Source organism: Podarcis cretensis (assembly GCF_951804945.1).
Source record: "Podarcis cretensis genome assembly, chromosome: 5".
Classification (NCBI taxonomy): domain Eukaryota; kingdom Metazoa; phylum Chordata; class Lepidosauria; order Squamata; family Lacertidae; genus Podarcis; species Podarcis cretensis.
In genome coordinates this window covers 57,514,621-57,536,973 of record NC_137174.1, presented here as the reverse complement: position 1 = coordinate 57,536,973, position 22,353 = coordinate 57,514,621, and the positions used below count along the sequence as shown (strand labels likewise).

General features: G+C 44.3%; 1 protein-coding gene across 5 annotated transcripts; it reads left to right on the top strand.

Annotated features, from left to right (window-relative positions):
- The first annotated feature begins 6,305 nt into the window (after positions 1 to 6,305).
- MFSD13A (major facilitator superfamily domain containing 13A) lies at positions 6,306 to 22,023 on the top strand. Of its 5 annotated transcripts, none has more exons than XM_079977477.1 (10): positions 6,306 to 6,413; positions 7,942 to 8,036; positions 10,030 to 10,301; positions 10,752 to 10,831; positions 12,007 to 12,456; positions 13,759 to 13,876; positions 14,724 to 14,820; positions 15,312 to 15,483; positions 16,290 to 16,483; positions 17,912 to 22,023. In XM_079977477.1, the coding sequence occupies exons 3-10, from the start codon at positions 10,137 to 10,139 to the stop codon at positions 18,163 to 18,165; spliced, it is 1,530 nt and encodes a 509-aa protein (XP_079833603.1). In that variant the 5' UTR covers positions 6,306 to 6,413; positions 7,942 to 8,036; positions 10,030 to 10,136; the 3' UTR covers positions 18,166 to 22,023. The 5 variants fall into 5 exon arrangements, with proteins under 5 accessions (XP_079833603.1, XP_079833602.1, XP_079833601.1 ...); XM_079977476.1 differs by having other exon boundaries at positions 6,322 to 6,419; XM_079977475.1 differs by having other exon boundaries at positions 6,354 to 6,442.
- Positions 22,024 to 22,353: the final 330 nt, after the last annotated feature.

Here is a 22,353-nt window from a genome sequence, read left to right as displayed (position 1 = left end):
TAAACTGAAAAGTTGAAAGAGAAAGTTTTAAGACTTCTTGCACACAATAGTGGGAGATGAAACACAGGTGACTGACCAATAAAATGCCAATTTAGAATGTTTCTGATGTATGCTATTATCACTTGCTAAGATCTATCCAGGAAACAGGATCAATGGTTAAGGAGAACATGGTTTCTCCATCTTTAGGAGAAAAACAGAGAGAGTGTGTGATTCATTCCAATATGATAAACTATACCTGTTGAAGTGCCATCCTCTACACCATGGGTCAGCAAACTAAGGTCCACGGGCCGGATCAGGCCCAATTGCCTTCTGGATCTGGCCCACGGACGGTCCGAGAATCCCCACGTGGATCGCCAGTGCACGCATTCTTTCCCTCTCCCTCACACAGTGGCGGCGGTGGTGCTTCCTCCTGGCTTCTCCCCACCCTGCCTAGAGGAGGAAGGGGCCTGGGCTTTGTTGGTGCCAGCAGCAGCAGTGCTTGAGCGGCCACGATTTTAAGCAGCCCCTCTCTGGAGCTCTTTCGCACGCTGCTCATTGTCTCCCCCGCCGCCAGCCCCTTCCGCTCACAAGACACAGGTAAGCAGCCACTGGGGCTCATGGTGTTCTTGCATCATTCCACCCCCCCCCCCAAAGATACAGTCCAGTCCCCCACAAGGTCTGAGGGACAGTGGACTAGCCCCCTGCTGAAAAAGTTTGCTGACCACTGTTCTACACAACTCTTAGGTGTTGAGGAACACAGGAAGCTGCATTATACCAAGTAAAGCACAGATCCAGCTAGCTCAATTTTGTCTACTGACTCAAGCAGCTCTCCAGGATTTCAGATAGGAGTCTCGTTCAACCTTACCTGGAGACGCACAGCATTGAACTGGAGACAATTGCTCTACCACTGAGCTATAGCCCAGGGCTGTCTTAAGCATATCCGGCGCAGTAGTGCAAAGATCCCTCTGCACCCCCCCCCCATTTCCCAGAGTTGACCTTTTTTTTAAAAGGGAGCTGACACCACGCTTACACATTATCTCTAACAAGCCCTTAGAACAAAATGAAATGAAAAGGCAGAAGAAAATCTAAGTCCTCAATTCCAAAGCAAGACTCATTCAAGACTCAGCAGTTCTTCTAATTCATCCTCATGATTCAAATCACCACATATCAAAAAGTTAAAGCAATCACCAGTTTGTTGTTCTTTAAATAAATTGATAAAGACACAGAGAATGAAGTTCTCAGCCAATTTGTGTTTAAGTACAAAGCTGACGTTTTCAAATATTGTTTGTGTGTGTGCGCGCGTGTGTGTAAAGCAGTGACATCCTGAACCTAAAATGGACACAAAACTTGGGTCACAAAGGCTGCAGCCCTAACTGCACTTACCTGAGAGTAAGCCCTGCTGAATCTAATAGGACCTTAAAACCCACCCCCGTCTTTAAAGGACTTTTTGTTGGTGTTTGTTTGTTTTTAACCACTAACTGCATGGAGAGCACACTAATGGTAGTGCCAACCCCTCAGCTTTTCCCTCCCAACACCCCAAATCTGAATGAATCCCTCCTCCACCTTTTTCCTTGAAGGAAGGGGCGGGGGGGGGGCGACGTTCTCAGCGCCCTTCCCCCTCCCCATCCTCCCCGCCCTCTGCGCTGGGCACTCAAGGCTCAAGGCTCGCTTGCAGCACTGCCTTCCTCAGCAGTTCCGCTGCTGCCGCAGGGCGGGCAGAAGGGAGAAGAGCACCACGTAGCTTTGTGCACCGCTGCTGCGGCCACCTCCTCTCCCAGGCAGGAAGCGAGAGAGCACAGCTGGCCATAGGAAGAGCTGCCGCCGCCACCCAGCATGCCCTCGCAGCTCTTCCTGGTCAGTCCCAGACTCCTGCTGCTGGGTACCCCTGATGGGCAGGCGCCGTGGCGCAGGGCGCCACTAACCCTAATGGGTAAGATGGCCCTGGCCCTTCCTCAACAAATCTCCCCCACCCCTTTGCCTCTAGTCATCATAGTTTGAAACAAAATTAACACAAGTTGATTCTTTTATCCATTACAGTCCAGAAAATACTACTGGTTCACCTTATTGTTGCTTCCTTTTTTCTAGCCGCCTTTAGCAGCTATATGACAAGCAGCAATCCAGCAGGTCAAGTTTTCTCCATTACCACATATACATGTCGGGAAGATCTGCTGCTGAATATGTGTAGATCATAACTGTTAAGAGAGACATAACAATTCCTCCTAGAAAAGACTAAGAAAGTTATTTTTTTCTAAAAAGGCTCTTCTTAACTATACCGCTATGAACTTGGGAGTCCTGGTTGCAAAGTTCAGCTCAACAATGTACTCAATAGGGAGCCATAAGAAAATTATAATGTTTTTATATCTGTAGTCATGAAATAAGAATTGAGACCTACCTTGTATAATTGTAAGACCAAAGTAAATCAGAGAGCTTTGTATTAAAATTAATAATACCTAAAACTACTATTTTCAGATTTGCTAAAATATTACTTAATGAATTTTCCACTAGATTTTCAATTAACCAGCACCTACGATATCCCAATGCTATTCTTCCACCGAATACACACACTTTTTGCTATAACATGGTAACTGAACAGCTTTGTAAGTGTAATCACCTAGGTCCTCTTGTTACTTTTAGCTAAGTAGCTGCCATTAGCTAATTTTATCAGCCACATTAAGCAGCTGAGGTAATTTAGCTATCTACAGTTATTAAGCAAAGAAGGAACCAATTAACATGTGAACAATATAGATGAAGCTCCAGAAAAAGGTGTTATTTCATTAGCCTGTGACTATTACCGGATTAATGCAACCTTTTAATGGCAGGTTTCTTATTATCCTTCAATATTATTTGTTAGACTTTGCAGTGTGGATCAAACCTGGATAAAAATAAATAATGCTCCTTTCTTGCAAAGGATGATTGTATATAGACTGCAATAATCCTGTGAAGAAAAACAAATGCCAATTTTTTTTCCCCAGGTTTGTGATACCTGGTGTAAACAGTAAAATGTTTCACTGATCATGTGACACTATTTATTTCATTCCAATTATCTATGCCTACTCAGAAGTATGTGCTATTGAATTCAATGGATCTTACTCACAGGTTAGGCTTGAAAGCAGGTGAATGACACAGTGACTAAAATTACTAATATTTTCAGAAATGCCCATTCCAGGAGGGGGAAGATTATCAACAAACATATTATCATGCAAGTAGACTTTCAAGGGATGAGGGTACGTCCACTTATAGCTTTACAACTGGCTAAAAAGCCAGAAGCAGAGAGTATGAATAAATGGACAGTTCTTATAATAGGGGGAGGTGTAAAAAGTGGGGATTCCTTATGGATTGGTATTGGGACCTATGTTTTTAAACTTGTTCATAAATGATGCGGAGCAGTGAGGTGGCCAAGTTTGCTAATGAGTCTGAATTGTTCAGGGTGGTAAAAACAAAGGATTGTATGACACTCCAAAAGATCTCTCCATGGTGAATGGACATTAAAATGGCAAATGCAATCCAGTGTCAGCAAGTGAAAAGTGATGTACAATGGGGGGGGGGGGACCACCTAATTTTACATAAACAGATTAGGCTTAAACTGGCAGTGACTAACCAGGAAAGTGACTTTGAGGGTGAAGTGGATAGCTTGATAAAAATGTGACCCAGAGTATGGCAGCTGTGAAAAGGGTGAGCACCATGTTAGGGAGAATTAAGAAAGAGATTGAAAACCAAACTGCCAGTATCATAATGCTATTTACATAAATCTATGATGTGAATGTACTTGGAATACTGTGTACATTTCTAATTGGTGCACTTCAAAAAAGCTATTGCAGAGCTGGAAAATATTCAGAAAAGGGCTGGCAAAATTATCAAGGAGTTTTAGCAACTTCCCTATGAGGAAAAGTTACAACATTTGGGCCTTTTAGGATTGGGAGAAAGGTAAAGGATGCAAAATTATGTATGAAGAAAGTGACTATGCCTCTCTCACAACACTAGAACTCCACACTATCCAATGAAGCGTACTTCTGAGTAGACTTAGTTAGAATTGCACCGTAGACAAAATAAAATATTTAATCCAACGCATAGTTAAACAATGGAATTTGCCATCACAAGATGTAGTAATGGCCACCAGCTTGGATGATTACAAGAGGAGTTTAGACAAGTCAATGGAAGATAAGGCTGCAAGCCAAGATGGCTGTATAGTACCTGTAGTATTGGAGGAAATATATCTCTGAATACCATTTGCTTGGAAATCACAAGTAGGGAGAGTGCTGTAGCACCCACATCCTGCTTGTGGATTTATTTTTGTTTTATTTGTTTCATAAAATGGATGTACTGCTTGATGCTAGAAAACCTCCAAGTGGTTTACAAAAAGAATATAAAACAATATACATCTTGGTAAAAACAAGTAAAACTTTCAACAAATTGAAACAAGCAATAAACTAAAAACATACCTGCACTCTAAATATATTGGTAGGCTTGTCTAAATGAAAATGTTTTTAGCAGCTGCTGAAAGGAGTACAGTAAAGGAGCCTGTCTGATCTCCATAGGCAGTGTGTCCCATAGGCATCTGGTTGGTCACTGTGAGGACAAGATGCTGGACTAGAGGGATCCAGCAGGACTGCCCATAAATCAGGCTGACATTAGGAGCCTGATAGATAGACCCTTATATTGAAAGGGGACAGAAGCATTTGTTAAGCCATATGCATGAGGTTGGTGAAAACTCTGGCAGAGTTATCAGACCCTCTGTTACTCCATTGTGTGTGTGCTATTTCAGAAACACTGATAGCTACTAAACAGCTCTGCCTTCTTCTTTACCTCTAAACCATGGGTAGGCAAACTAAAGCCTGGGGGTTGCATCCGGCCCAATCACCTTCTAAATCTGGCCCACAGACAGTCTAGGAATCAGCATGTTTTTACATGAGTAAAATGTGTCCTTTTATTTAAAATGCATCTCTGGGTTGTTTGTGGGGCATAGGAATTCGTTCATTCCCCCCCCCCCCAAAAAAAATATGGTCCGGCCCCCTCCCAAGGTCTGAGGGACAGTGGACCGGCCCCTGCTGAAAAAGTTTGCTGACCCCTGTTCTAAACAAATAGCTGTATGATAGCTCTCCCTGGGCAAGTGGAACATGTGAGTCATTTATTAGTAACAATAGGGAAGGCAAAATAAAATAATATTCATGGAACTGTGAATAACCACCATCCTCTGACTCATACATGGTTCTGAGTTCTCAGGAAGACCAAATAAACATACCAAATGATTTTTTGACCACTGTTATTTCCTTTACCATTGTCTCCCATATTTTCCAGACTATTTTGGTTTTGAGGCACACAATCACACTGCTTTACAGTGCACTCTAATCATGTCTATTCAGAATTAAGTCCAACTGAATTCAATGGAACTTACTCCAAGATAAGTGGAGTTAGGTTTGCAACGTTAAATAACATTTAATTCCACATATCCTCATGTGGTTCAAGATTACAATTCTGAATTCTGCCTCGATAACACATTTTATTTGTGAAAAATATTAAAGGCAACATTCAACAAGCTCATTAAGGCAATTTAACTTGAATGTTTTATTTATAGATTTGCATCCTACCTTTTTACAGTGTTTCAAGACAGTTAATAGCTAGCTACAAGAAAACATAATCATAATAAACATCACAGCAGCCAGAATGAATAAATCAAACCAGGAGGAGCCAGTAGAAACTCAAAAACAGAATGAGCAGTCCAAATGCCATTGAAAACATCAATATGTTGGTAATAATATATAGCTGAAGTTGGAGTTTGTTGAATTTATTGCGATTTTATAAGTTTTGAAAATGTTTTAAATGGACATTTCTCCCCCAGTACATTTTCGGAGTCTTTTTGGAGACAAATCACTATAGTTTGGAGAAAAGTAACACATTTTGTCAAATCATAGTATGCACTTGTTTTACTACATATAAATACCTTTTGCTGCATTAAAGTCTATAATTATATAATATATAATAATAATGCCCTCACCTTTTAAAAAAAGTTGATAAAAAACCTATTGTTTTGAAGAACTATGTAGATGAGACTATAAACTGAATAACAAAATGTACGGTAAAATTTTAAAAGGAAATAATGGATTTTAATTTAAAAATGGGTTTTAAGATTTAATTTTTTTAAAACTGGGGAGAATATAAATCTCAGGCCTTCTACCCAAATCTAGGAGCCACTCTTCGCAGAATCAGGAGCCTCTCTCTCCCCGCCCACTGGAGCGGCAAAACACGATTGGCCCCTGGCTGAACGGCCGTTGTCCGTCGCGCCCGCATCAAAGATGGCGTCAAAGGAGTATTCCTTCAGTGCCAAAAATGGCCGCCGCGCAGGAGTCGCTTGACGCCGTGTAAAAGAGGGCGGGTTAGTGGGAAATGAAGTACGACTGCGCAAGTTTGATAAGGAAGAGGGCGAATCTGGGCCGGAGGTACAGGTACAGTCGGAGGGTAGAAGAAGGTGGGCTCTCGATTATTTTCCTGTTTGTAATGATCTGCCTGCGAAAGAGCTTTGTCAGGATTCTCCTCTTCCCACCCACCCCCCGCCCGACTGCAGAATGGTGTCTCCCCATTCATTCTGCCTTAATTGCCTGCTCCATAGAGCTACGTTGGGGTTGACGCGCAAGCACGATTTACCTCCCGGTGGGCGGTGAGTTAGGTGGGTGATGAGTTGGCCAGGATCTCCTGCGCTTACAGGAGTTTCTGCACCGACCCTGCGAGGAAGGCGTGCGCTCCCCTCCCTGGCCTTTTGCCCAGCTGCCTTTCGGTTGAATCATGCCTTTCCCACTCCCCGTTTGTAACCCAAATGAAGGCTGGAAGTGGACTCACAAAGCCCACGAAAAGCTTATTCAGCAGTCCGCTTGTAAGGTGTCGTAAGAGGTGTGTGTAGATGTCCCCTTTATGCTCCTGGATGTGGGAGAGGGGCTGGGGCTTGGTTGCATTTAACGACTTGGGCAAAACCTTCTCCCCACAAAGCTCTTCTCACCTGGCAACTCGAGGTGTAATTTCCAGCATGTTGAAAGAGGCATTGTGGCGAAACCCATGTTACCTTTTCCGGCTGTTTTCTGCCACGGTCTAAAATTCCTTGCAAATGCAACTGAATCTTTCGTTTTGCTATTACTTTCTGTGTTTTGCAGCCCACTCCCTCCCAACTAGACACAATATAGGGTCCCTGGCTGAGAACATAGACAAGGCATTTTGATTGATATGGTGCCATCATTGCTCATGGTGCCTTAGAGAGTTATAGATGTAAAAATAGACATTTCCCTGCCCCCAAGGAACTTAAAACAGTCTAGAACAGACAATGAGAAAAATCAACTATCAGTAAAACTTAGGTACGTCAGTCTGATCTTTGCTTGGAAATGCTTTCCACCCCATTCAGTTTCCAGCAGAGGCTTGATTATTAAGGGTTCAAACTATGTTATGTGCTTTCTTTGAGCACGAGGTCCATGAATCTCTGGCGGCAGAGTTTAGTTTTCTAGCTCAAGCTGCTAAACATCTGCCGTTTTAGATGTGGGGAAGCATAGTTTGATTCTCAGTAATGTCTCGGCAACATTTTGACTAATGGGTGCATAGACAGAAAAGGCTGCCTACAATATTACTCAAAGCTATGACTCTACTTTCTTGTATGAGGACTTGGTTGCATGTTGCTGAAACACGTCAGCTGATGTGGCTGAAAAAGAAGCGAAACTTCCTAGTTTCATTTTCAGGCTAACTAGCTCTAGAAAGATACCCTGATACTTATTTCCCTTATTTTACATTAATAACGTATTGGGCCCTGACTCTGAATTTAACTAATTTTTGAACTAATTTTGAACTAATTTGAACTAATTTTAATCATCTTGTTCAAGCCACATTGCTAAAATACAAATCTGTGTAAATGTTTCTAAGATTAACTGAGCCCACTTCTGAATACCCAATGTGCCACTCAGTGCAAGGATGTATGTGTTTTATTTTTAGTGATGTTACCTACTAATGCCTTCAAGTTAAGGCAGTGACTGAACCAATGTGCCACTGCTACAAGAGTTCATCCCTTCTTGTGTCATCTCTGCAAGGTATTGTAGTGCAATTATTTATTTTTAATTCATTTTAAGTTGTGATGTGCTGCTGAAAGAGGACTTGACAATAACCACTCATCTGCGGCAAGTTAAAACAGTGTCCAGGGCAAGATAAACCTGTATGCATTGTTTCCTTGCAATTCAATAAGCAGTGCATGGATTGCTCCTCTTCCCTGTTCCCTTCCTGTTATTACATAGGCTGGCAGATGCCTGTGCAACACTCTCCACACTTGTGATTCCGAAGAACTGGTATTTAGAGGCGCATTGCAGCCAATACAGGAAATAATATACAGTCGTACCTTGGTTGTCGCACGCCTTGGTACTCGTACGTTTTGGCTCCCGAACAATTGAAACCTGGAAGTGAGTGTTCCAGTTTTCGAACTTTTTTTGGAAGCTTCACGTCCGATGCGGCTTCCGATTGGTGGCAGGAGCTTACTGCAGCCAATCAGAAGTTGTGCTTTGGTTTCCAAATGTTTTGGAAGTCGAACGGACTTCTGGGACGAATTCCATTTGACTTCCAAGGTATGACTATACAGCCTTCATGGGATAGTAGCCATTGATAGCCTTATTCTCCATGAATTTGTTTTATCTTTTTTACATCTTGTGGCAGAAAATTTCTTAAGTTTAACTATGTGCACTGTGAAGAAGTACTTCCATTTATCCTGAGTCTTTCAAACTTCAGCTTCCTTGAATGGCCCCAAGTTCTTGTATTTTGATCAATTTCAAATAATGGTATGGTTTTACTCCCACGCTGTGTTTTGGGAGTGGGCTACAGGAGCCCACGTGTGCTTCCATTAACCATGATGGATCGGTGGCTATCCTCAAACGCAACAGGTGGGGTAGCCCTCAGCTGGGCAGATGAAACCAGTTGTGCTCTGAGAAAAAATGGGGTGTGAGAGCTGTTGATTCAGATGCAATCCACTGGATTCACTAAACAACTTAGCACCGCAAACATTGTGGCTTTAAAATGTGGGATTACAACAGAAAACACAGTAGTGATGGGGCTGGTCTATAGAGATATATGCATGCCCTAGATATGTTACTTTTGAGCAATTCATTCTGCAGCTGTTAGATAGGATGGCTAAACAGAACCACAGTGTTCAGATGTAGAGGGAAGGAATGGCAAATGGTCACTGCTGCCATCATGCCTTGCTCATGAAATCTGATACAGTACTTGCTATTATTCAGTCAACAGAACACTATTGTGGATACTATTGGAAGCAAAACTCAGAGAGAGATGGACCCAAATTAAGAGCTCATTGTTAATTAGAGTAGGCCTACTGAAATAATGGACCTAAGTAAATTGATTTCATTGAATTTACTCTCAGTATGATTATTGTTGGATATTGGTAACTTCATCCCTTAGATTTGTTCCCTGCCCTTTGCTCTCCTCCTCCCATTGCCTTTGACACACAACAGCTGTTTTTAACTCTACTATAATGGAAGGCACACAGGTGAGACTTATCTTCTGCCCACTAAAGCTGTAAATGTAGGCAGTTGAAGGGCTACTTTTGGCATTGGTGATGGCCTTGTTTTTGAGCTGTTCATGGAAACTAGGAGACAGCTCCGTTTTCTGCAGCTGGTGTCTCCATGCAGGTCTGCTAGCTATTCCTCACCTCTACACTCTCACCTGAAGCTATGGATACAAGCTAATCTGGGTCTCAAGCAGACAATGAAGAGCATTATAGGCAGCATATAAAAGCACAGTAGGCCCTCCTCTGTCTCCCTCGGCTCTGAAGGCTGCAGCCATCTGATGCCCTGGCTTAGCAAACCTTCTTTGCTACTGTAAGACAGCCTTAGCCTTTAAATCCTATTAGAAATCTCCTTTTGAACCAGAGAGCAAAAACTGCCTGCAGCTGGATTTTTTATTTTTTTATTTTGCCCCAAGCTAAATGGACCTGGTTCTTTTGGTGATGGTAGGTGGGTCAGGAAGAGGAAATGCACTGAATCTAAGAAACTGAACTGCACAATTTTGTTGTCTCTCTGACAGGGGTAATGATGGTTTGGCTCCATCCAAGAACTAGTAGGTGCTGGAGGGAGAGACCCTATTGGAACTGGAGGTGATGTGGGCAGCCCAAGGACTCTGAGTGAGCCACCATGGGTTTCAGGCTGTTGGCTTGCCTCTTCAACCTGCCTGTTGCAGTGGTCTACGGGTCTCTGTCCCTCTTCATTTCCATTTTGCACAACGTCTTCCTCCTCTACTACGTGGACACCTTTGTTTCTGTATATAAGATTGATAAACTCTCCTTCTGGGTTGGAGAGGTGAGTTTTGAACTTTTTAACAACTTACATATCCTCCCTGGCTCGTGGCATCTTAAAGGCTAATAATAGTGTATATTTTATGGCACAGCTTATGTGAATAAGGTTCCTAAACTGTTCATCCTCAGTTGGCAGTTGTCTCTATCTGAAACAGTGGTAAATAGCGAGATTAAATGGCAATGAAGTGCAAAAAGTACGGTGTGTGGTGGCGATTTTACGTCAAACTTAAAATCAACAAAGTGACCATTCACAAGGGCAGTATTTGATCTGGAGAGCACTGGCATAGAAAAGCTGTTGCTTATCGGTGACCACTTCCGTTATTGTTTGCAGAAGTCTTCAAGCCAGACATTGTTAACTACTAAAATAATAATTATGGCTGCAGCAGGTGGATTGGATGTTGAAGTGGTTTTAACCACAGGCTGTCTCACTGGGTATTCTGTGCTTTTCCTCCAGACTGTGTTTCTGATTTGGAACAGCCTCAACGATCCTCTCTTTGGCTGGCTGAGTGATCGGGCTTTCCTTAGCACGCAACAGTAAGTAGAGCTTTATTTATGTCCTGCATTGAATATTAAAGAGTTCTGAATTGCTATGAAGGGTCAAGGAGACCACTGAAAGAACATGTTTAAATGATTAGTTTCTTTTAACAAGCATATTTCTCTGGAGGCAACTCTCACAACTTTTAACCCATTCAGTTGTACATGTGGACCTCGTTTTGACTAGCAGTCCAGTTGCCTTTCATCTCGCCCCCCCTCCTTCCTTGTCTGGTACCAGTAATGAGTTATAGCCTTTTCCTCTTCTTGGAAATGGTGGATACTGAATGATGAATTTGCACACTGTGGTGGTGAATTATCCAGGTTTAGCTTCTTTGAGGAAGGGCCAGCATTCAGAAGGTTCCATTTTCAATCCCTGGCATCTCTAGGAAGAACTGGGAGAGACCCTGGTCAGAAACCCTGGAGAGCCCCTGCCAGTCAGTGCAGACAGCACTGAGTTGGGTAGACCAATGGTATGAGTCAGTTTAAGGCCGTATCCTGTGTTCACAATGGCACAGTGTGAGCATTATAAACAACAAAAGTGGGACCTACAACAGTACACTGCAGTGGAGTCTAAGCTTCCAGCCAGTCATGCTCTTTTTAAGGAACTGCCGTTTCTCTCCCCTCCTCTCCTGTTTTCTGGTTTTCTACAGCAGACAGACAGTATACTGTGGCCCTTGAGCATGTTCAGTCCATATTGAGCTGTTTTGTGTCCTCATCCCCTTAAGTTGTGGGGTGTTTTTCACTTTTGCAAAACTTTGGATTCTTCGAAGCCTACTGATGCCTCATTCTTGTGGGTAGATGGTACTGTTGCTATATGAAGGTCCACACTTGAAGAATGAGTTTGTGGTATATATGCATGTGTGATGACAATGAAGGGAAGGTGGACCAGTGTCCAGAGTGACAAAGCAAATTGGCTTGCTAGAATGGTTTTGAGAGAACAACACACACACACACACACACACACACACACACACTGGTTTAATGGGCTACAAACTTTTAGGCAATCGGAACAAAGCAGGAAGCAGAGTGCTAAACAGTGATGAAAGAGGGTAGCAGAAAGGCGAGGTGAACGGATAACACAAAAGATTGAAGAGGAGGAAAACCACTATGTAATTTTATAGTTGTGGGAGGGGGCCCAACCAATTTTCATGGGCAATGTGTTTCTTCTCTTGTAGGTCTGGAGTGGCGATTTCCACTCCGGAAGTGGTTTTGAAGAGACTCAAGGCCCTGAGCCGCAATGGCCCCCTCTTTGCTATGTCATTCCTGGCTTTCTGGATTGCCTGGGCCACCCCAGGCCTGCAGTTCCTCATCTGCCTCTGCCTGTATGACAGCTTCCTCACCATGGTGGATCTCAACCAGAACGCTTTGCTCGCTGACCTTGCTGTGTCCGCAAAGGACAGGACCGGCCTCAATTTCTACTCATCACTCTTCAGTGCCATTGGCTCTCTCTCTGTCTTCATGTCCTATGCTGTGTGGAACAAGGAGGACTTCTTCTCCTTCCGGATATTTTGCGTGGTGCTGGCTTTTGGCTCGGCAGTTGGTTTTACCCTGGCCACATGGCTCCTGAGGCAGAGGTTTCAGACTGAGGGACACGTGAAGTGGGATGAAAACGCAGCTTTGAAAGAGTGAGTGGCGCCGGGTTGTATAATAACCATTCTCCTTTTAAATATGCTGTCCAATGAGCATAGTGTATTGCTTGTAGGCCAACAGCGGACACTTTAACACGCTGCAAGGTTCTTTGAAACAGCAGGCACAAACATTCCCAAGTTCAGGGAGAGTGATTTGTAAGTAATATGTGTGCAGTTTGGTTAAAAAACGAAGCATGCATTTGGGCTTCTTTGATTCATGGTTGATGGGAGGGCAAGGAAGCCATGCCTTCCTAGTGTGATGGAAAGCTTTTACACATTGAATTAGCTACCTACATGTGACCATGGCTTCAGTACCTGGGCTAATGGGATTTTACACTTGACTCTCTGGATGTGACTAGCTGGCATAAGCAGTAGGGTCTTGCTGGCAAGTGGGTGCACAGTAGGCCTGTCTTCTGGAGTTACCTTGCTTCTTGTTCCTTTCCTCTATCAAGGTTAGGAGCAGTGCCTACTTAGTAGTAGCCGTGGTCTTGTTGTCTTTTTAAAAATTGTGCTTTTAAAATCTCTCTCCCTCTGTGTGTATTTTGCAAAGTGAAGGAAAAGAAGCACTGCATATAATTCAATAGATGCTAAGGCCCAGGTGGTCTACAATATCTCATACGATTAAATATATTTAGTGATAGCTGAGTGCCAGTCTTTGCCCTTGCTCTGCCTGCCTTTCTATGAAAGTGTTAGCTTCAGTATTCTGAGATGCAGAAGGATGAAAGAAGATATTAGTATCCACAGTGTGTATAGATCTCACCACTGAATGTCCAATGCTGGTAGCAAAAAACTGGGGCAAAATACTGTATCGAACAGTCTGTCGAAATGATTTTCCAAATGTTTCTCTGTAAAAAAAATATGGTTCTGGCCTTCTGTGCTGGAGTTAAATCAGTGATACTAGTTAACCCCTAGTAGTTTTATCCTAATCAATTTTTAATCAAGCATAAATTGTATTTTTATTGCCTTTTGATTTTGTAAACTAGTTCAAAACATATTCTATGAAAAAGACAAAAGGCAGACTTCTCTGGTAAGAACATTAAGAACACAGTGTGATGGTTGTTATTGTTACAGAATCTAAATTGGCTGCGCAATAACATATTGAGTCATTTGCATTCTGCCATTTCAAGAAGCTCATTTGTGACTGCCTTGGGACTATCCTGTATAATCTTTTCAAAAGCTCTATAAGACTGCAAAAGTGACATGCTCAACCAGGTGAAGTCTGTGACTGAATACAGATTTGAACTTGGCACCTTACCCATCACTTGATACTGACTGAAATGTGCCCATTTGTTCCTCCAGACTGTATATTGACCATCCATCTGTGCAACAAGAGAAGAGAATCACTCTGGCCGAGTACCTCAAGCAGCTCTCTCGACACCGCAACTTTCTCTGGTTTGTCTCTATGAACCTGATCCAGGTAGGTGTAGCATGGGCCCACCTATCAGAGTCCAGGTGGCCTCCCGCATGACAGAATAAATCTTTCTTGCTCCTGAGGCCAACCTCCTGCCTATTGTAGCCAATAAATATTTGGCGAGGTGTGGATTAGAATGTGACACTGATCTGGATTTTTATAGAATGAATTTCACAGGTCAGTCTGCAGCTGATGCACAGGCTTTATCAAAATAGCCTTTGATTTCCTGCATAGGCTCAAAGAAGGGCTTGCATGATGCATGTCTGTGATAAGAATCTGTGTTCTCAGGAAAATCCTTCCCTCTCCCACAGCAAATCAAGGCCTTCTGTTTGAGGAACAGAGCTGGAACCAGCCTTTCAGTGCCTATAGCACAGGGGCAAACAAAGGCTCTCTCTTCACCCCTCATCACTGTCGCTTGGTTGTATGAGGACAGTCCAGAAGGCTATTGGCATCAGCCCTCCTCTTGCCTCCAGGCAGATGCTGATATAGATACAGCCATCCTATGGTGTGGCACAAATGGGATGAGGGGAAATCAGCTGCTTCTGCACCTTAAATGATTGGAGCACAGCCTTTCAGGGTAATTTTGAGAGAGTGTGATGTCAAAGCAGAGCCCACGAGAGAGCATTCCCATTCCTCCCCCCCCCACTGCCTCCCTGTGTCATAGTTATTCTCTTCCTGTGCTCCTCCTAGAGATTGTTGTGCACTCTGAGCGTCTTGGCACAACACCTCCATTTACCTCCCCACATGGCATGTTTGGTGTGGTTGGAATGAAGATTCCTGTTTTATGGTTTGATACATTATGTACTCTTCTAATTGCCATTTTTAGAGGTCTGACAAATGTCGTCTTTTGTAGGTTTTTCACTGCCACTTTAACAGCAACTTCTTTCCCCTCTTCCTGGAGCACCTGCTGTCTGATCGTATCTCACTCTCCATGGGATCATTTCTGCTTGGTGAGTCCAAGGTTGGGCATAGGAGGGAATGGAGGCTTGATTTCTAGAAATGGACTAGAGAGATCTGCCTAGAAACTGGTGGGGATTTGGATGGGGAGGATTTATCCAAATTCAGATAAATGCAGCTTCTGTGAAAGAAGAATGAAAACTTGTTGCTGGATCTGCCTCTAGTGTGTTGGTTAGAGAAATCTTAAGCAATGCTAACCAGGATTATTTTACTCCTTGTGTGAGACTAGATCAGCCTTGGCTAACCTGGTACTCTCCAGATGTTTTGAACTACAGCTGGGAGTTGCAGTCCAAAGAATGAGGGCACAAAGTTTTTGAAGGCTGGGCTAGACAGATGGTCTCAAATGAAATTTTATTGTTTCCAACAGAATGCAAGTTTGTTTATTGCTGGTTGCCTGCATTGATACTTGGTTTGTTCCTTGTGACAATAATGAGCCATAGCTGAATGCTTGCTTTCTTTGAACCCATTTGGTTTTTCTCCTTAGGAGTTTCCTACGTGGCTCCTCATCTCAACAACCTCTACTTCCTGTCTCTCTGCCAGAGGTGGGGGGTATATGCAGTGGTGCGAGGGCTCTTCTTCCTGAAGCTGTTGCTCGGTGTGATTATGCTCCTTGCTGGACCAGATTGGATCTACCTGCTCTGCTTCTTCATAGCCAGGTACCCCACTCTCCTGCTAAGGCCCTGGGGAACTGGCCTGGGTATGAACAACAGGCCACGTCCATGGCGTTGGGATAGTTGATTAAGCATGTATTATGAGTCATAGAGCCAAAGCTAGACTCTAGACAGGAGTAGCCAATACCCTCCAGATGTTCTTGGTCCACATCTCCCATCAGACCCAACCATAAAGGCCCAACGGTCAGGGATGGTGAGAATTGTCATTTTTGGAACATGCTTTTGTGTGTTCTGTACTCCACCTTGATAGCTTTCTACTATGAAACTATCTAAATAAAGATTAAAAAAAATTATAGCCCATCAACATCTAGGGCTGGGTTTCACATTCGCTGCTCCTGCTGAACTGTAAATTCTTGACCATGTGCTCAGCTGTTTATATCTGCTGAGAATATGTCTATTCTCAGGATCATCCAGAGAGGCAACAGGTGAGTCCTTTATCTTCAGACGGGGTGAGGTGTTAGTTATATGCATGGGCACATGGGAATTAAGATCCTTAAAAACTCAATGTTTGTTGGTTTTTAAATAAAAATCCAGCTTTCGTGAATTTGGGGGATGGACTTTTTAAAAATGTGCTAATCTAGCTAAGGGTTGCTTGTGGTGAAAACCCATGTGATCCAAGGCAGAACCTTTTTCCATTTGTTTTGTACTACCTCCTTGTAGGTCATACCCCCAAGTATGTAAATAGTAAGTTTTTCTGGTTCTTCTGTATATATTTTGTTTATCTGCAACCCTTTCAGGGTCCACAGTGCCCGTGTCTGCTGTTAACCTTCCTGTTCTTCTCTTCCCCCCAGCAACCGCGTGTTCACGGAAGGGACCTGTAAGCTGCTGAACTTGGTGGTCACCGACCTGGTGGATGAAGACTTGGTGCTGAATCGAAGGCAGCAGGCTGCCTCGGCCCTCTTGTTTGGCATGGTTGCCTTGGTAACCAAACCAGGCCAGACCTTTGCCCCCTTGATTGGCACCTGGCTCCTGTGTGCTTATACAGGTAGGTGATAGGCTGGGCACGTGGCTGAGCAGTGGAATGGGAATTGAGACGACAAAAATTGATGGTTTCTCTGACTTCAGAGTGGAGGATAATTGTTAATAATATAGGGGAGGATGTTCATCTGGGACTCCCTACCCCTGCAGGATATTTCTTGGGTGTAGCTTGTACAATCTACCCCATCCTGACATGTTATGTCCCTGCTCAGGACACACTGTTCAAGGGTTCAGTTGCTGGAACATGAACTTACCATTAAGGAAGACTGTCTCTCCACAGTGGAATGTTCAGTATTTGCTCTGTCTCCAGGGGAGTGCCTAGTGAGCTTGCTACTTGAAGCTGCAGGCTAGGGTGCTTAGTTGTGCACAGATCCTAGTTCCTCAGTACATATAAAGAGCCAAAGGCCCATCTAGTCCAGCTTTCTGCTCTCTCAGTGGCCAGCCAGATGCCCGTGGGAAGCCTGCAAGCAGGACCTGAGCACAACAGTGCTCTTCCCGGTTGTGATTCCCAGCATCTGGCACTCACTCGAACATAACCATCATGGCTAGCAGCTATTGATCTAATTCTCTTTTAAAGCCATTGAAGTTGGTGGCCATCATTGTCTCCTGCGGGAGCAAATCCTACATTTTGACTGCGAAGAGGTATTTCCTTGTCTGTCCTGAATCTTCCAATAATTAGCTCCGTTGGACGGCCCAGAGTTCAAGTAACAGGTGGGAGAAAAACCTTTCTGTGTCCACTTTCTCCACACCATGCCTCCTTTTCACAGAATCATAGAATTGTAGAGTTGGAAGGCACCACAAAAGTCATCTAGTCCAACCCTTCAGTGCGGGAATCATTTGCCCAAAATGGAGCGCGAACCATGACCCTCAGGTTCAGAGTCTCATGCTCTACCTCTACCATGTCCCTTCTTACTCTGCAGGCACCTCTATCATGTCCCCTCTTACTCCCTTTTCTCTAAATTAAAAAACCACAAACATTGCAACTTTTCCTCATAGGGGAGTTGCCCCATTCCCCTGATGGTTGGCTGCCTTTTTCGGAACCTTTTCTAGGTGCCTTTTGACTACAGTTTCAAGGGAAAGGATGGTGTGGTGGGGTGGGATGGGATGGGATGGGATTTCCACCTCATGTTTCAAGGATGGAGCCCTCCCTCCAAGCAAACTCTCCTAAGCAGCCAAGGAAACGTCGTTCTTGGGGAAAGGTGCTGCCTTCTCCCTTTAACAAGGAAAGTTCACAAAGATTGCTGCTTCCAGTGAATGGAAAGGAGGCGCCTGGATTTGCGGCTAGCGTAATAGAGGGAAGAAATGAAGAAGAGGTTTCAAGTAGAAATCGAAGTGTCTCTTTTGCATGATCAACAGCTAGATTGAAACTGGACGCTCTCAACACTCATAATGTCAACAAGTCCACATTCAGCTTACTCAGCAATTTATGTTCCAGGTTACGACATTTTCCAGCGGGATGCCCTGAGCAATATCGTGAGTGCCCAGCCCAAGTTGGCTTCCAACACAGCCTGGGAACCGACGCTGCGCCAGGGCTGCTTCTACCTCCTTGTTTTTGTCCCCATCACATGTGCATTGCTGCAGCTCCTCAGCTGGTCACAATTCACCCTGCATGGGAGGCACCTCCAGAGAGTGAAAGCTCAGCGCCAGACTTTCACGGAAAGTCAGTCCCAAGAAATCAAGACCATTTAATTTTCCCGTGTATCAGCAGAAAATGTCACTGATCCTTCTGGACTTCTGCAGAATCAACTCAACAAGGCGTGGGTAGAAGAAAAAGGGCAACTGATACTCTTCTTGGTTAAAGTTGGTGAGTGGAAGCTTTTGAGTTGGCGCTGCCATTACCTGGTTTTCAGCGTCACTTAAAAATGCACCTCCTTACGCAAACTTTTGGAGGAAATTGATTCAGCAAGGCCACATGTAATTGATGAAGGTCACGGGCAGTATTGATATGGTTTGGTTTCTAGTTACTAATGGTTTGGTTCTTTTTTTTTCCTTGCTCAATTTTCTTTATGTAAATATACAAAAGTTAAACACTCTTCCTTGCTTTTGGCAGGTCCATGCCTCTTTCTCCGGCACACGGCAGCAGATACAGATGTTGCCTGTTGCCTCTGATCTCCCAAATCCTCCTTGGCTTGCAGCTCCAATATTCTCTGGCTTTGGCTCTTGCTGGTCTCTTGCAGCAGCTACAACTGCTCCACCAGCTGCATCACCCTCTCATGGCTCTCTTGGAGCTTCTGGGCTGAGGTCTTGGCCTCCTCACGCAGCTGCCAGTTGAGGGCCCTGACATTCTTTAGCTCCTCGTCTAGGTTGTCCTCCCTCTTGTGGCTAGCCAGGTCCGCATCTGCTCACTCAGCTTATTGTTGACTCCCTCCATCTTGTTCTCCTTCTCTTGGAGCTCCTGGGCCAAGGCCTTGTCCTTGTCCTTGTCCTTCAGCAGCTTCAGCTCCTCCCCCTCCTTTCTGTCTATGTTTTGTTGCTCCTTTTCAATAGTTAGGCACTGGTTCTGCTCCTTATAATTTTGTACTTGGGCCTTAGGGTCCCTGGAGGCCCGCTTCTTCTCACCCCCACCAGCACCAGCAGGAGCAGCAGCTGACTTAGGGGCTGCCGCAGCTGCCGTCCCACGGGATCCTTTGTCACTGACAACTCTGATTCTCTTATTTTGCTGTAATTGTTCTAAATTTTAAAACACAGTATCATAGGCAGTAACCAAGTCCAGCAAAGTTTCTGGTTTGCAGCTAAAGCACTTCCATAGTCTTTCAGCCTGTATGGCTGATAGTCCTTTTTGACCAAAGCTTCGTAATAAGCCGTATTTTTTGCTCCATAAGACGCACTTACCATAAGATGCACCTAGTTTTTAGAGGAGGAAAACAAGAAAAAAATATTCTGAACGAAACAGTGGATGTATGATTTTTGTGGTTCATGCCGTGGCCACAGACATATGTGATCTGATGGTGAATTTGGGGTGACCCAATGCAAAAATCCTGAGGATCCTTGTGGATCCGTGCTTTGCAACCACATTTTTGTGCCATTGCGGCCCCACGAAACAGTGGATGCATGATTTTTTTTGGTGCAGGCTATAGCCATGGACATGCTATGTGATTTGATGGTGAATTTGGGGTGACCTATTTCAAAAATCCTGAGGATCCATGCTTTTACCTCCCCCCTTCCAAGCAGCCTCCTTTATTGCTAGCGTCCCTTATCTCCCTCCTGATCGCTTGCCGATGAGTTGCTCAGCGGCTTCGTTTCAACATCCCCTTCCCTCTTGTTTGCCTTAGCGTCTTTTTCTTAGCTGGAGCAGTTTTTTGCTCCTCCTTTTCTTCTAATTTCTCTCGTCATTGCTTGTTTTAGTATTCCTGTCTCCTCTCCTTGCAAGTTCGCTGTCTTTACCTCCCTCCTTTACCTGCACCCTATCTCCCTCCCGATCGCTTGCCGATCAACTGCTCAGCGGCTTCCTTTCAACACCCCCTTTCAACACTTTTCAACACAATCTCCTTTTCGCCCCTGGGCAATTCGGCTCCAGGGACCACGCATTCGCTCCATAAGATGCACAGACATTCCCCCTTACTTTTTAGGAGAAAAAAGTGTGTCTTATGGAGCGAAAAATATGGCACCTCCTGGAGTGTCCCCCGCCCCCAAGGCAGGACTGTGCAGGATCCACCTTGAAGAGGTCATGAGAGTGTTAAAAGCTTGCACCTGCTATCTTCAGCCAAAGTTGGTCCAGAAAAAGTCATCACCTTGCCTTAAAAAAGAAAAAAGAAAATTCTTAATATTGACTTGCTGATCATGTTTATTTTTATTCATTCCAGAGGAAGTCACTGGGAAGCTAAGTAGTCAGGTAAAGATGCTGTATATTACTAACAAGTTGATGGGGAAACATTGAGTAAACTAGGAGTATCCTGGTACTTGTATCCTAACCTCTTGGGAACTGCATACATAGAGCCTTGGCTCTGATTTGGGTGCTAGATAGTAGGGTTGATACTTTCATCCTTCCCCTCTGCACTGGACCTCGCTCCCTGCACCCATCCTATCAGGGCATAGTTTAACTGTGAAAGCCAGAATCTCTTCAAAATGTGACTTGATTCCTTCCAGAAGACATCTGGGTACTCCACTTATAGTACATGCTCACTCTGTGGGGAAACAGCACTCTTCCTTCTTGGAATTTATCCTTTTCAAGAAAACAAGTGCGCCTGTTCTTACACTATCATAGCCATGGCAGGATTTGTGCTGAAAGCGGGGGGGTCTGTGAGGTGGATGCAGAGCTGTGTCACCAGAAGCTTGGAGGTATACCTGGCCACCAAGTTTTGACGTCACAATGGGCTCAACCTTGAATGAAGCTGTTCTAGAATGAATTTCTAAAATTTCCCCAAGTCCTGTCCCCCTGGTCAGCATGGCCTGTGGTCAGGGATGATGGGAGCTGTGGTCAAGCATTATCTGGGGGGAGGACACAATTTCCCCATCCCTTCGCTTGGATGAAAGACCAGCCTCCTTTGTCAGGAGACACTCATCCTAGTTTTTCTGTGGGACCAGATATTTTTTAAGATTGTAGCTATTATACTTACCAGCACAGGAATCTCCAAGGGCAACTTGAGGCTTATACTTGAGGTACTAGTCATTGTCGTCCCTTTCCTCCTCATGAGCAAAGCAATTTGGAGTTACGCTAGTCCCTACAGAATTGACTTAAGTGGACAAGACCTTGGAGAGTGGTACTATGCACGTGGCTGAGGGGGGGAAATGATGCCTTTTCCGAAGAAATGTCCTGCCCTGGAGTTGACAGTTGCAAAACCAAGCTTGGCTGCAGAGTATCAGTCACAGGAAGTGGCCCATCACCTAATGACAAAAAGATTTACTAGACTGTAGATTACGGCCAAGACAGGGAGGAGAGACTTCCTGAGTTCTTCCCTCAGGCTCCTAGAGGTAGCAAGTACCTCACTCCTCATATTGCCTCTACAACCTAGGAAGGGCAAGCAGAATTTCCTCAGGACTGTTCTGCTCTTTCCACAACTCTCTTTTTCTGATGACTCACCTCTGAGGGAAGCTAGGGGAATGCCAGGCTTCCCTGAAGTTATTCCAGAGCTGAATCTTCTTGGGTCTCTGAGGGATTGAGAATCACATCCTGCCTTCATCAAGCAGTGAAGGAGGAAGGCAGCTGGCTGTGTGAATCGGGGTTCAAGGCCTGTGACCCCCAAGTTCAATAGCTGCCTTCACTGGAATATCCCTCTGCTCTGAGTCCGAGACCCTTCTGGCCGCCGTTGTAAAAAACTGAAGAATCCAGATCTCCTTGGGACCAAATTGCATCCTTCTCTTTGTGTGCCGAAGCAGGTGGCACTTGGAGGGGGTGGGGAAGCGTTCTCAAGTTTCTACAGGCAGTAGCTCAGCCAGCCACTGTAATTGCCATTTCCCCTCTCAATTTGTGAGAGCAATGATGATGAGAAAATGTTTACAATATCACTTTTGTATCACTCGATGGCTACATTCTAATTTATTTCTCTAATTTAACAAGCCAAGTGCGTCAAAACTTATTTCATTAAAGTGTCTTTCTTTTTAAAGCTATTTTTGTAGTGTGGTGTTTTGGGAATGTACACGGTAATCAAGATGGAGGGCTCTTTTAAAGAGCTGGTGTGAAAAGTTTATCCCCTTGCCAAGCCAAAAATTCTCATGCCTTCAACTATACCACTGAGCACAGCTTGTAGGATGTCCTTACCAGCTTGTAGAGCATCCTTGTTCCTGCAAGCATCTGCTTTTTATTTATTTATTGTGTTTCTATCCCACCTCCAAGAGTGCCTCGTTTGGTTGGAAAGCCATTTTCACGGCTGGAATGCACCGTGCTATACAAAAGAGAATCACACCAATTGCTCTGGCATGTGGCCTCTTGAAACCTGA

Excerpts from the sequence above, each read along its gene's own strand:
- MFSD13A (XM_079977477.1), top strand. The coding sequence starts at position 10,137 with ATGGGTTTCAGGCTGTTGGCTTGCCTCTTCAACCTGCCTGTTGCAGTG. Across the intron at positions 14,821-15,311 it reads CATGGGATCATTTCTGCTTG|GAGTTTCCTACGTGGCTCCT; the intron begins GTGAGTCCAAGG and ends TTTTCTCCTTAG. Across the intron at positions 16,484-17,911 it reads GCTCCTGTGTGCTTATACAG|GTTACGACATTTTCCAGCGG; the intron begins GTAGGTGATAGG and ends TTTATGTTCCAG.